General features: G+C 37.4%; 1 protein-coding gene across 3 annotated transcripts in view; it reads left to right on the forward strand.

Annotated features, from left to right (window-relative positions):
- The window catches only part of EPC1 (enhancer of polycomb homolog 1), a 112,978-nt gene that overhangs the window by 73,596 nt on the left and 23,776 nt on the right, over nt 1-15,606 (forward strand). For all 3 annotated transcript variants that reach the window (XM_053572459.1, XM_053572457.1, XM_053572458.1), the window contains exons 3-6: nt 12,725-12,870; nt 13,258-13,464; nt 13,908-14,056; nt 15,322-15,481. In XM_053572459.1, coding sequence (XP_053428434.1) covers nt 12,725-12,870; nt 13,258-13,464; nt 13,908-14,056; nt 15,322-15,481 — 662 coding nt within the window. The remainder of the gene's footprint in view (nt 1-12,724; nt 12,871-13,257; nt 13,465-13,907; nt 14,057-15,321; nt 15,482-15,606) is intronic.

A 15,606-nucleotide genomic window follows, 5' to 3' on the forward strand; every position in this document is an offset into this window, starting at 1 on the left:
CAGTAGGGTGGCGCCTGTGGCTCAGTGAGCAGGGCGCCGGCCCCCTATACTGAGGGTGGCGGGTTCAAACCCAGCCCCCCCAAACTGCAACAAAAAAATAGCCGGGCGTTGTGGCGGGCGCCTGTAGTCCCAGCTACTCGGGAGGCTGAGGCAGGAGAATCGCCTAAGCCCAGGAGTTGGAGGTTGCTGTGAGCTGTGTGACGCCACAGCACTCTACCAAGGGCAATAAAGTAAAACTCTGTCTCTACAAAATAAATAAATAAATAAATACAGTAAAACTTCTGTAATTAACCACCCACATTGACCACTTCCTTAAATTATACCTAATTTTCTTTTTCTTTCTTTCTTTCTTTTTTTTTTTTTTGAGACAGAGTCTCACTAGAATGCTGTGGCATCACAGCTCACAGCAACCTCTAACTCTTGGGCTTAAGTAATTTTCTTGCCTGAGTCTCCCAAGTAGCTGGGACTACAGGCGCCCAACACAACGCCTGGCTGTTTTTTTGTTTTTGTTTTTGTTTTTTGGCAGGCCTGGGCTGCTGGGTTCAAACCCACCAGCCCTGGTGTATGTGGCCAGTTCCCTAGCCGCTGAGCTACAGGCACCAAGCCAAATTAACCTAATTTTCATAGACCAGACATGCATTAATGAGTACAGTAGGCTTTTGACCCGTTTGTTTCAGACTCTTAAGTGGTCACCATATAGAGGTTCTACCGTAGTTGAAAGGTTAGTAAGGTAAATTCCTGCAGCTTTCATTGTCTTGTTGACCTTTATGATAAAGAGATTTTTCTTGGGGGCCCATCTGTACTTTTTTTCGGGCAATATAAACCTATTTTATTTTTATTCTTCCTTATAAGCACATGGATAAACCAGTTTTGACTGGTTTCTAACTCATGGCATGTGTTTATTTGTGCACTCCCATGTTTAAGAGACAGACATTGTAAACAAATTTGATATAGATAATTGGAACCCAACAAGTTGTTCTGTGAAAATCATGTCAGTGTTTCAGATCCTGTCAAAGAATCTGAAAGCTATTAGGTCTGATCCTCCCTATACATGTTAACAAGGCTCAGCACCTGTGTCTCAAGCGGCTAAGGCGCCAGCTACATACACCTGAGCTGGTGGGTTCGAATCCAGCCCAGGCCCACCAAACAACAATTACAGCTGCAACCAAATATAGCTGGGCATTGTGGCGGGTGCTTATAGTCCCAGCTGCTTGAGAGGCAGAGGCAGGAGAATCGCTTGAGCTCAGGAGTTGGAGGTTTCTGTGAGCTGTGATGCCACAGCACTCTACCCAGGATGACAGCTTGAGGCTCTGCTTCAAAAAAAAAAAAAACACATTCTGTTCCACTGCCATAAATGCATGCATTAGGTTAATGTAAGATTGAGTAAAATAAGATAAAATTATTATTATTATTTTATTCCATTTTTTTGAGACAGAATCTCAAGCTTTCACCTCAAGCTATGGCGTCACAGCTCTCAGCAACCTCCAGCTCTTGGGCTTAGGTGATTCTCTTGCCTTAGCCTCCCAAGTAGCTGGGACTATAGGCACCTGCCACAGTGCCTGGCTATTTTTTTGTTGTCTCAGTTTGGCCCGGGCTGGGTTCGAACCCACCACCCTTGGTATGTGGGGCCGGCACCCTGCTCACTCAGCCACAGGCGCTGCCTCGATAAAATTATATTTATTAATTTATATTAATTTATAATTATATTGTTAAATTATTCTTAACAGAAAAAAATTGAATACGTCTTAAAGATAGCCTGTTTATTGCTGAGCAGAATCCACAGAACAGGCTGGGTACAGGGGCTCATACCTGTAATCCCAGCATTTTGGGAGGCCAAAGTAGGATGATTGCTTGAGGCCAAAAGTTTTGAGACCAGCCTGAGCAGTATAGTGAGACCCCATCTCTACAAAAATATAAAAACTAGGTGAATGTGGTGGTACATGCCTATAGTCCTAGCTACTTGGGAGCCTCAGGAAGAAGGATCATTTTAGCCCAGGAGTTTGAGGCTACCGTGAGTCTGGAATTTCAAGGCAGGTGGATTGCTCGAGCTCACGAGTTCAAGATCAGCCTGAGCAAGACCGAGACTCCATCTCTAAAAGATAGCCAGGTGTCATGGCGGGTGCCTGTAGTCCCAGCTACTTGGGAAGCTGAGGCAAGTGAATCGCTTGAGCCCAGGAGTTTGAGGTTGCTGTGAGCTATGATGCCACAACACTCTACCCTGGGCAACAAAGTGAAACTGTCTCAAAAAAAATATTCTCTATATCACATTTTTTTAAATTCACTCATGAATTGATGGGCACTTAGGTTTATTTTACATCTTTGCAATTGTGAATTGTGCTGCAGTAAACTTTTGAGTGCAGGTGTCTTTTTGATAAGATGACTTCTTTTGGGATAGACATCTAGCAGTGGGATTACTGGGTCGAATAGTAAGTCTACATTTATTTCTTTGAGGAATCTCCATTCTATTTTCCACAGAAGTTGTACTTATTTGCAGTCCCACCAACAGTGTATTGTTTTGAACTTCTTAATAAAAGCTGTTATAACAGGGGTAAGATGATAATCTCATTGTAGTTTTAATTTACATTTCTCTGATGATTAGTGATGTTGGGCATTTTTTGATATTGGCCATTTCTCTATCTTTTGAAAAAGCTTCTATTCATATCTTTTGCCTACATTTTAATGGGGTTGTTTTATTTTTTTCTTACTGTTTTATTTATGTTTGTTATAGATTCTGGATGTTAGTCCTTTATTGGATGTATAGTTTGTGAATATTTTCTCCCATTCTATAGGCTGTCTCTTTGCTCTGTTGATTATATCCTTTGCTATGCCGAAGTCTTTTAATCAAGTCCCATTTATTTTTGTTGTTGCTGTATTTGCCTTTAGGGGTCTTAGTCTGAGAGGCTTTCTCTACATTTTCTTCTGGAATTTTTATGGTTTGTGCCTAACATTTAAGTCTTTTATCCGTCTTTAATTTTTGTATATCATAAGAGATAGGAGTCCTGTTTTATTCTTCTGCATGTACCATGGTGTACTGCTCAGCCATAAAAAGGAATGAAATAATGTCTCTCGCAGCAACTTGGATTGACCTAGAGACCATTATTCTAATGAAGTTATCTCAAGAATGGAAAAACTTTTACCACATGTCCTCTATAATAATTGGGAGCTAATCAGTGGGCACGCATATGCACAAAGAGTTTAAAGTTACTGGAAATTAAGAAGAGTGGAGGTGGGACGAGAGAAGGGTAAAAACCTATCTGTTGGGTACAAGGAACACTATTCAGGTGATGGATATACTTTTAAAAGCCCTGACTTAAGCATTGTAAAAGGTATCCATGTAAGAAAAATACTTGTACCTCCTTGATCTTTTGAAATTCGAAAATAAATAAAGAAGTAATGTTTTAGACACAAATAAGTGATTTGGAAACATTTGTTCCTGTTTTGTAATTTTTATTTTGTCTTTCACAGAGCAAAACTTTTTAATTTAGATGAGATCAAGGTTATAAATTTTCCTCTAATGGATCCTGGTTCTAGAGTCAGGTCTAAGAACTCTTTGCTTATTCTAAGCTTCGGTGACTTTTTCTGTGTTCTGTTCTAAAAGGTTTATTTACTGTTTTACATTTAAGTATGATTCATTTCGAGTTAATTTTTGTGTAAAGTGTGAGGTTTAGGTCAAGGTGCTCATTTTTTTAATCTCTAGATGTCTAATTGTTCCTGCAGCCTTTATCGAAAACCTTTCTGTCCTCCACTGAATTGCTTTTGCTTCTTGGTCAAACAGTAACCGGGCATATTTGTGTGGATCTGTTTATGGATTCTCAATTCTTTTCCATTGGTCTCTGTGTTTATCCTGCATCGTGAGTGTTGCAGCAATACAGTAATCTTTAACACAGGGAGAATGATTCCTCTTCCTTTTTTAGAATTGTTTTGGACATTTTGGGGCGTTGCCCTTTCTATATAAATTTTAGAATAGGTTTGTGTCTACAAAGAAACCTGCCAATTTATTGATAGTAATTGCCTTAAACCTCTCAATTTAGGGAGAATTGTAATGAAGTTATCTCCAGAATGGAAAAACAAAATATCACATGTCCACATCCATACCAAAATACCACATCTTTACTATAGAAGTCTTCTAGGCCATGAGCAGGGTTTGACATGGCAAGAATTTAAGTCATCTTTGATTTCTTCCATTAACACTTTGTAGTTTTCATCACATAGATCCTGTACATGGTCTGTGAAATTTACACCTGAGTGTTTTATTTTCTTCACAACAGTTGGAAATGGTATTGCATTTTTGATTTTGCTTTTCACTTGTTTATTTTCAGTATATAGAAATGCAGTTGAATTGTGTGTTGATTTTTTACCTTGTGAAACGATGTATTCTAAAAAGTATTTGGGATTTTTTTTGTTTGCTTTGAGACTTGAGACAGGGTCTCAATGTGTTGTCCAAGCTGGAGGGCAGTAGCATCATGATAGCTGTTAGCTCACTGCCACCTCAAACTCCCAGACTCAAGGGATCTTCTTGCCTTAGCCTCCCAAGTCGTTGGGATAGGTGCACATCGTGGTGCCTGGCTAATTTTTCTATTTTTTGTAGAGATGAAGTCTTATATTTCCCAGGCTGGTCTTGAATTCCTGGCCTCAAGTGATCCTCCTGTTTTAACCTCCCAGAGTGCTAGGATTACCAATGTGAGCCACCCTACCCAGCCAGAGATTTCCTTTGTAGACAATCATGTTGTAGTCTGCAAATAGAGATAGTTTTATATTTTCTTTTCCAATTTTTATGCATTTAATTTTTTTCTTGACTTAAGCATCTAGAACTTCAGTGCTATGTTAAAATAAGAGTGGTGGAGAGCTGACGTCTTGTTCCTAATCTTAAAGGGGAAGAAGTTCATCATTCACTATTAAGTATCATGTTAGCTGTAGGTTTTTATGAGTACTTTTTGAGAGATTTAGGAAGTTCCCCTCTGGTCCTAGTGTACTCAGTTTTTATCAAGAATGGATGTTGAATTTTGTCAAATGCTTTTTCTGTGATAATGATATCATGTGATTTTTCTGCTTTAGCCTTTTAATATCGTACATCGCACACTGATTTTCAAACATGGAATCAGCTTTGCATACCTGGAATACATCCCACTTGTTTGTAGTATATAATTTTTCATACATTGTTGAATAAGGTTTTTAGATAATAAAACTAGGACTTTTCTTTCTTTCTTTCTTTCTTTTTTTGCAGTTTTTGGCCAGGGCTGGGTTTGAACCCACCACCTCCAGCATATGGGGTCAGCGCCCTACTCCTTTGAGCCACAGGTGCCTCCCGGACTTTTCCTTTCTAAGACACGATACTGCTGCCCATAACGGACAAGAACAATTCTCTCTCACCTTTTCCTTTGCACTTGACTGTTCTGTTAATAATCAAAGAAAATCTTTTGAGTATTTTCGTGTGTGTGTGTGTATCGTGTTGCTAGTTCTTCCCTCTAAAAGGACCAAGAAGCAGAAATACTCAGTAACAATAGGCGTACTTAGGCTTAGTACCTGTGCTCTAATCCATTCCCCACTAAATGGATCCAATAATCCTTGGAGGAGTGGCTGATTGAAAGACTGGGATAGGTAGAAGAAGACCCAGAAACATCTTGTTATACCAGATATTAAGCACTCCAAAAAGAAGATGGAGGCACATCACAAAGATATACAGGTTTCCACTAGTTAATTCTGGGGCAGTTTGAACATCAAAGTAAATAAATAATAAATTGTAAACCATTGAAAAAGTAGGAATTGTACTGTACCCGGGGCGACAAAGTGAGACTCTGTTTCAAATACAAAACAAAACAAAATAAAAACATAAAAATAAAAAATTCCAGGCATAGTGGCTCGTGCCTGTAATCCTAGCACTATGAGAGACTGAAGCGGATGGATTGCTTGAGCTCAGGAGTTCAAGACCAGCCTGAGCAAGAGTGAGACCCCCATTTCTACTAAAAATAGAAAAACTGAGGCAAGAAGATCGCTTGAGCCTGAAAGTTGGAGGTTACTGTGAGCTATGACGCCACAGCACTCTACCCAGGGCGACAGCTTGAGACTCTGTCTCTGTCTCAAAAAAAAAAAAAAGGTAGGAATTTATAAATTTATACTGATAGTAGGTATGGGGAAAGAGCCAAACTGTGCTTATAGTAGAATGCCAAGAGTTGAATGACACAATGTGGAAAGAGTGCTAGAGTTGGAAAATCATTTTTGTAGTTATCATAAGTCAGTCAAGATTAGATCACACTAGAATCATCAGTGTAAAATTTTGATAAGGAGCAGGATATTTGCATGGTTTTAAGCTCTCCCCACAATTTGCTTATTATTTATAAGGAAGGAGGGAAAAAAATAGTTATACAGTGGAGGAATTGGCCGACATCTCGACTAAGGATTAAAATTACCATCACTCAATCAGAAACAGATGAACGTTGTGTGCCTCTGGTAATGATATTCTGAGAAGGACTAAAATAAACTTGGTATGCAGTATTCTAGCCATGAATGAATAATCTAATCATGATGGGGGGAAAAAGTCAGATAGGCACAAAGTGAGGATTGTGCTAGTAATATTAGTAATAGTAATAGAGGGGAGGGGAGCATATTCTTCAAAAAATATCCATGTCTTAAAAGACAAAGGTGATAGAAGTGTTTCAGACTTTCAGAACATGGAGGATGAAAGTATTCTAAATTATTAGATCAGCTGACAAAATTGAAATATAGACAGGAGATTAAATTGTTGTATGAAGTATGAAACTTACGAAGTTGATGACTATTTTATTATATGAAGATTCTATTACAAAATACACACTGAAATTTTTAACAGTTGAAACCCATTATGAAGGCGGCACCTGTAGCTCAGTGGGTTAGGGCACTGGCCACACGTACTGAGGCTGGTGGGTTCAAACACAGGCCCCAGCCAGCTAAAACAACAATGACAACTGCAGCAACAACAACAACAAAAAAAAAAACAGGCGTTGTGGTGGGCGCCTATAGTCCCAGCTACTTGGGAGGCTGAGGCAAGAGAATCGCTTAAGCCCAAGAGTTGGAAGTTGCTGTGAGCTATGACGCCACGGCACTCTACCCAGGGCAACAGCTTGAGACTCTGTCTCAAAAAAAAAAGAAAGCCATTATGAATATAATTTACCGGGTGGGTTAGAAAATGAAAATATAAACGTGTGTGTGCATATAATGAGAGTGCACAAGCATAGGGCCCATGTGTAAATGATAACATATGATAACATATTACGATTGGTGAGTTGGGGTGAAGAGTATGCAGATGTTCTTTGTACTGTTTTTATCTTGCAACTTTTATAAGTTTGGGCTTCTAAAAGTTTTCTAAAATTGGATAGTTAAAAAAAAAAGGTAGAACCTACTTTTTCTTTACCTCTCAGAACAGATATCCTGTCTCTATGCCCCGATTCCGAAAGGTTGCCTTTCTTCTCTTTGCCTGCTTCAACATTCCCCTACTACGCCCTCTTCTGGTAGTGCTTTCTGAGACATAAAATCTATAGCATCGGCCACAGAACTGTGTGTACCAAGGATGCCATTATCTGGGATTTCAATTTTTTTTTTTTGTTTGTTTTTATTTTATTTTATTTTTTGGCTTTTTTATTTTATTTTGTTGCTTATTTTTTATTTCTTTACTTTTTTTTGTTGTTGTTGAGACAGGGTCCCACCCTATGCCCCTGAGCAGAGTGCAGTGGGCGCGGTAGCTCACCACAACCTCAGACTCGGGCTGCGGGCACCCCACTGCCTCAGCCTCCGGAAGCCTCTGGGAATACAGGCACTCGCCGCGGCGCCCGGCTGGGTTTTTCCATTTTTTTCATGAGTCGGGGTCTCACTGTCGCTCAGGCGAGTCTCGAACTCCTGAGCTCAAGCGATTCTCCCTCCTCAGCCTCCCACAGTGCTGGGATTACAGGCGTGAGCCACTGCGCCTGGTGGGATTTCAAATTTTTTAAATCTGGTATTTCCCATTTATTTTCCCTACGTACATTCTAGAAGTGACTATAAGCCCTAGTGTTTAAAAAGAGGTTGAAGGATCTCACAATCTAGCTAGCCAGTAATATCTTTGTCTTCTTAGATCTAGGCAAAGATATCAAGTACCTACCACCTCGTCACCATTAATAGTCCTTTCTGCTGCTCAGAATTTATATCAAGAGCTTTTCAAGTAAATATTACAGATCATTCAGAATTGGTATTTGTGTTGAAAGTGATTTGAGAAATTTCTCCCCAAACATGTATAGTGTGCCTTTCTTTCGATCAGGGATTATGTTCTGTTCCAAATGCACATTTTCCGCTGTTTTTTGGACCCCAAATATCCTTTCACTATTTGCTTCCTATATTTTTAAAATGCTATTTGGATTTTTATATAGCCCCTTTGCAGTTTGAATCACAAATGGTACTTATTACATAGACACGTATAAACATTTCATCTCTATTTTTTTTTTTTTTTTTTTTGAGATAGAGTCTTACTCAGTTGCCCTGGGTAGCGTGCCATTGCGTCATAGCTCACAGAAACCTCAAACTCCAGGGCTCAAGTGATCCTCTTGCCTCAGCCTACCAAGCAACTGGGACTGCAGGTGCCTACCATGACGCCCACTGGTTTCTCTATTTTTAGTAGAGATGAGGTCTCATTTTACTCCTGAGCTAAGGTGATCCACTCACTTCAGCCTCCAGAGTGCTAGTATTAACTGGCGTTAGCCACCATGCCTGGCCTATCCTACACTCTTAAATTAAGCACTATGGTTTGTTCTACTTTATCTCTCTCTCTCTCTCTACACACACACACACACACCAAAATAATCTAATCAACATGTGTGCGCTGTTGTGTTCTTTTTACTTAGACTTATTTTATGTAATGCTTTCTCCTACAACTGTGTATCACAAATAATACTGTATTTTTGCTCTACTGTACATACCTCTGGGCTTCTCTTTGTTAGAATATTTGAAAAGAAGTCCACTTCTATAGTGTGGCTCTCATTATTAAACAACTATTGGCCAGCTAGGTCTCATTTTAATTTACAGAACTTAATTATAGAGTAGGCTACCCATTTGCCTGTTTTTCTTTAGACTCTGGTTTCTACTTAGAACATTATTCAATAATATGACCCAGAAAATATGAAGATACTTCTATTTCTAGGACCATAATATCAGTTACATCTTTATCAGTTTGGGGGTGAGCTATTAGTTGGAAGCTGCAAATTTAGCTAAAGTTAAATTACACATTAAAGTTATCGGCTGTGGGCTGGGCGAGGTGGCTCACTCTGAGAAGCTGAGGTGGGTGGATTGCTCTGAGCTCATGGGTTTGAGACCAGCCTGAGCAAGAAGAGCAAGACCCCCGTCTATAAAAATAGCTAGGTGTTGTGGCGGACACTGTAGTCCCAGCTACTTGGGAGGCTGAGGCAAGAGAATCGCTTTAGCCCAAGAGTTTGAGGTTGCTCTAAGCTATGATGCCATGGCACTCTACTGAGGGCGACATAATGAGATTCTGTCTCACCAAAAAAAAAAAAAAAAGAGGTTGTCAGCTGTGGAGGTTTTTTGGCATATGAAATCCTTAATTATGTTTTTACGTGTTAGCTTTTTTTAGGGTTTTAGTATTCTGTATCTGAACAAGGTTTGGTTCTCTCATATTCAAAATTTTAGATGAATTTTCACTGACTAAAAGAAAAGTCCTTTTTAGGCAAGAGCACAACTGACTCTCAGATCCTTGTTAACTTCTATGGGAAAGATACTGAGCCTCTGATTCGTGAAAGAATCTTCCTTTCCAGTCTTGATTCAGTTCCCTCGATGCTGGGTGTGATATGTCATTGGTGAAGAAATGTATACTAAGTTCGTCAAGTGAATTTGATGGAAAGTAAGGTGATATTAGGAAAGCTTGCTCAGTTTTTATGAATAATTAAGTTTTGTGATTGTGATTTGATCTAAAGAAAATAAATTTTATAATAGAAGTGCTAGAGTGTAATGTATAAATGAGATCTTTAAAATGCAATGAAATAAACCTTAAGAAGTCACAGCATTGCCAATTGGTTCCTGTCAATTTTGCTTCCTGGATTATCTGGGTCAGCGTTCTTTTAATAGAATTTACTGTGATAACGGAAGTGTTCTATAATCTGTGCTGTCTGGTACACTAGACACTAGGCACTAGCCACTAACCATGTGGAGCTAGTTAGCACTTGAAATGTGACTAATATGACTTGAACTGAATTTTAAATTTTTATTTAATTGATATGAATGTAATGAGCTGCACATGACCAGTGACTATCATATTTAACAGCACAGATGTCCATTATTCTGGTTCAGAATAAAAATATCTGTTTTTAATCTAACTGTTTTAATCAACTTCAAGATTTCCAAAAGCCTGTTTACATAATAATAACAAAGTGAGATCATGGAAAATCACAGGAGGGCCTATGATTGCAAGTGACATTGGTACAGAGGTTTTAACATTTAGAGATTTTTATAGAGTCTGAATATTTACTTATTTTAATTAGGAATGTTATACAAATGATATAAATCAAAATGGAAAATAAAACAGTAAAATTTGGTTCTACAAATATTTTTTGGATTCCTCCAGTCCAGATACTGAGTTAACCTTGAAGCAGTGATGTTAGATATTTGGCAGCCAAGTTGTCCTCTTTGGTATCTTGTCATGCACTTCTCCAGCGAATGACTGGCTTGGGAGAATTTTTCCACTTGAGTAGCTCTAACATTAGAATGCTTTTCAGTTGAGCACTGCAAGCAGGAGTGGCTTACGAGATGAAGCAGGCTACTCTCTCCACTTAGAAGGACAAAAATAAATAAAGCATATGCCTTCTCTGAAGGAGCTCAGTCACATTCTGATGGGGAGACGTGCTTAATAGGTAGATTTTAAAGTATTAATATATACAGAAAATCGTACAAAAGGAGAGTGACTAAGAGCAGGATGCCTTAACAAGCCACAAGCTTTTAGGGATCATATTTGAATTGCCTATAATTTCTTCAGAACATCTGATTACTACACAATGTTTTTCTGGGGAATGGATTAATAGTGGATAAAAGTGGGTTAAGAACTACATATTGGGTAGGGGATAGTCAAGGAAGGATTCCAGAAGAGTGATATCAGGCTGAGTGTTAAAAAGATTAAATACACATTTGCCCATTAAATGAGCAAATAGAAAATAGCTAATGTGGCTTGACACTGTAGCTCAGCGCCTAGGGTGCCTGGCTGGCAAGTTCGAACCTGGCCCGGGCCTGCCGAACAACAGTGACAACAACAACAACAAAAATAGCCAGGCATTGTAGCGAGCTCCTGTAGTCCCAGCTACTTGGGAGGCTGAAGCAAGAGAATAGCTTAAGCCCAGGAATTTGAGGTTGCAGTGAGCAGTGACACAACAGTACTCTACTGAGGGTGACACGGTGAGACTCAGCCTCAGAAAAAGAAAAAATAGCTAATGTAAAGGCCTGAAGTTCTGAAATGGCATGTTGTATGAAATATATTAAATTTGATATTACTGTATCATAAAGTGATGATACTGGGAGTCTAGGAAAGAAGGTCTAATACGGTTCTAAGGATTTGAAACTAAGATTAGTAGAAGTAATTAAGTAAAGATGTAAGACAAGTTTTTATTGAATGACATTTTATAATAGAGTATAAAGCAGTGGTTCTTGCCAGCAGACTTAAGAAATAAACCTCATGGGGCAGCGCCTGTGGCTCAATGGAGTAGGGCACTGGCCCCATATACCAGAGGTGGTGGGTTCAAACCCAGCCCCGGCCAAAAACTCCAAAAAAAAAAGAGAGAGAAAGAGAGAAAGAAACCTCACGTTTCCATCACTATGGCAGTGATTCTCATGAGGGAACAAACCTCCTTGGCAGGGACACACACTCCCTGAATGACAGGTATTTAACAAGTCAAGCAACCCTAATCTGAAAATTCAAAATCTGAAATGCCCCAAAATGTTATTGAACACCAACTTGATAGACAAGTAGAAAACTTCATACCTAGCCTCATGTGATGAGTCTCAGTCAAAACTTTGTTTCATGTACAAAATTATTTGAAATATTGTATAAAATTGCATTTAGGCTATGTATAAAATATACACAAAACAAATTAATTTCATGTTTAAATGTGAGTCTGTTCTCAGGATATCTCATATGTATGCAGATATTCCAAAATCCAAAGAAATCCAAAATCTGAAACACTTCTCAATCCCAAGCATTTTGGATAAGGGATACTCAGTCTGTACTGTTATTGGTTGTGGCTTCAGACACTTCAGCTTTAAGTACCACTCCCTGAGCTTTAGGGAAGATACCTAATAATGTATAACATAGGACTTAAATATTCTAGGAAAAGTCTTAAAGACCATGTCCTTTTATATTATGTCAAACTATATGAAACTACTGTTATGTGATGATGTCTAAACTATAAAAACGGCACTTCCACATGGCTCAACCCAATACATTCAGTGATCTCTTTATGTTCTTAATACTGGGCTTCTAGTTTATTCGCTTTTAGGAGGAAGTCACATTTATTGTCTTTAATCACTTATGTCTATATTCATAGCAAAGATAATTAATCCCTATAAATGTGGAAGACATATGCATAAATTTAGGTTGTTTGTGGCTCTGAAAACAAAATCCAGTTTTATTTCTTGGAAAACATAGGTCTTGTTTTATCCGACACCTGTGGAGGTTTTTGTCGCTGAGTTCACTTGCTCAGTGATTGCTTGTGGTTCCTTCTGCCAGCTTTCAGTTTGGATGCTGAACAGCCTGATTATGATTTGGACTCTGAAGATGAAGTATTTGTGAATAAATTGAAAAAGAAAATGGACATCTGTCCATTGCAATTTGAGGAGATGATTGACCGTCTAGAAAAAGGCAGTGGTCAGCAGGTAATATTTCATTTCTGTGTAACGTGCGTGTGCATATTCGGTATTGTATGGGGGGAGATAATACTGGGAGGGTAAGGTTAAGCAAGCAGGCTTTGGAATTAAAAAGCACAAATTTACATCTTATCTTTGCCTCTTACTAACCTGTGTAATATTGGAAAATATGTTCAGATTTCCTTGTACCTCAATTTCCACAAAATTATTGTAAAAATTAAATAAAATAACGTATATAAAGCACCCAGCTCAATGAGTGATATGTACAAGGTACTCCACCTAGGTTTGCTATTTGTTAATATGTCGTGATTTTGATTGTCATTTAAATCTAAAAGTAATTACTTTTGAATCTTGTATATTTATTGTATGAAAATGACATAATGGTTTTACATTTAGCCAGTCAGTCTGCAGGAAGCCAAACTACTGCTAAAAGAAGATGATGAATTAATTAGAGAAGTTTATGAATACTGGATTAAAAAGAGAAAAAACTGTCGAGGGCCTTCTCTTATCCCATCAGTAAAACAAGAGAAACGAGATGGTTCCAGCACAAATGATCCTTACGTGGCTTTTAGAAGACGTACTGAAAAAATGCAGACTCGAAAAGTAAGTGAATTTGATGATATTTTTTGGTAATATGTAGTCACGAACATCTTAAATACTACTCAGTTTGTGCTTAAATATGACATTTTATACAATTACAATGAAAAATATATGGTGCCCCACGATTGCATTAATGTACACAGCTATGATTTAATAATAAAAATAAATAAATAAAAACTGACTTCAACATTAAAAAAGAACAATAAAAAATATTAGTTTAAAATAAATCAAGCTTAAGATTTATGATGGAGCTGTTAATGATACACTTTAATGTTAATCCACTTACAACTTATATGCAAAATCGATTTCCTAGTGATTTATGCTCCCTTTCAATTTCTTTAAATTCTACTTTAGTCCTTTAAATACATAATTTTTATATATCAACTGTGCTTACAATGCCACCAGTTAGAAATACTGACATTCAACAAACAACTTCATATTCGCAGAATCGCAAAAATGATGAAGCCTCTTATGAAAAAATGCTTAAGCTACGTCGAGATCTAAGTCGAGCTGTTACTATTCTAGAGATGATAAAAAGACGAGAAAAGAGTAAAAGGGAGCTATTGCACTTAACACTGGAAATTATGGAAAAGAGGTAAGGTATATTTTAATAGCATTAGGAAGTATATAGTACCATTAACGTTTTATATATTGAGTTGATTTCTTTCCTATGCAATTATCTATAGTTATAGAAATATATTCTCATAATAATAAAGACTTTTAGATGTGTGGTGTGATGTTATATTTCATGTAACTTTACATGTGTGCCTCTATTTTTTTTCTTTAAAAGTGACTGGGTTCACTAATGTTAAAAAACACTGAGTATTTTTGTTTCGAAAGCTTTTTTTGGTCCTTGAGTCGTATGCAGGACTATGAGGAAGAGATCATTTGTCGATTCTAAGGTTTGTTTTATCTACTTGATAATACTGATTCTCTTTAAATATATTTATAATTTAAAATATTGGGTTTTTAAGTAAAGAAGTATACAGCAGGAAGAAAAAATGCCCAGAAATCTTAACACTCAAACCCTTTGGCAAGGTACATAATGCAAACTTCAAGCCTCCATGCCTTGTTTCTCAGTCCCTGTACTCACCAAAAACCATTGTTAAATTTTTGTGATTGTTTTCAGAAAAATAAGAAAATTGCGCAGGCTAAATTTTAATGTAGCCTTGGAAGTAGAAAGAAAAAGCAAAAAAGAAAACAATTGCATAGGCAATTCTAATTAGCAGAAGGTTCCTCAGCACCATTTTAGGTATTAATTTCAACTTCTCCACAAAATCTTTCTCACCAAATTGCTAAGTTAAAATTCCGACATTTGCTCTTTGTTTGCCACAGTCTTCTATTTATGTGCCAAGATAATCCTCCCCAAGTAGAAGAAAGAAACAAAAAGAGCTATGTACTTTTTAAGTTTAATGGACACTTAGCAGATAGTCAGGGTTTCACTGTGATCTTGCCTTAGGGCTCATTGATGTTCATGATTATATCCTACTCAGTTATTAATGAGCATAAGGAAGAGTACTCACAAAGCTGACCTTTTAAACTTTCTTCTTTTCCAGTTTTATAGCTATAAGTAACAAGTAAAAATTATATATTTTGTACATTGATCAAAGGCTACAAACTTACAATTACGAAATGAGTAAGTTCTGGAGGCCTAATTGACAGCACGGTTAATAGCAATCCATTATATACTTAAAATTTGCAAAAAGATTAGATCTTAAATAATCTCATCACACACACAAGGTGATGGATATATTATTTAGCTTGATTATAGTAGTTATTTCACAGTATAAATGTATATCAAAACATTATATCATATACATTGAATATATATAATTTTTAAACTTTTTTTCACATTTTTAGGTATAATTTGGGTGACTACAATGGAGAGATCATGTCTGAGGTTATGGCACAGAGACAGCCAATGAAACCTACTTATGCCATCCCCATCATCCCTATTACTAATAGCAGTCAGTTTAAACATCAGGAAGCAATGGACGTGAAGGAATTCAAAGTTAATAAGGTGATGAAAGTTTTCATAATAGTTAATGAAGGGGACTTTATCATGAGAGTAATGGAAAAATGCATATAAACCCCTACCATGAAGTATGCCATAAGACTTTAATGATTATAGTATATTATGAAAAA

Source organism: Nycticebus coucang, chromosome 20 (genome assembly GCF_027406575.1).
Source record: "Nycticebus coucang isolate mNycCou1 chromosome 20, mNycCou1.pri, whole genome shotgun sequence".
Classification (NCBI taxonomy): Eukaryota; Metazoa; Chordata; class Mammalia; order Primates; family Lorisidae; genus Nycticebus; species Nycticebus coucang.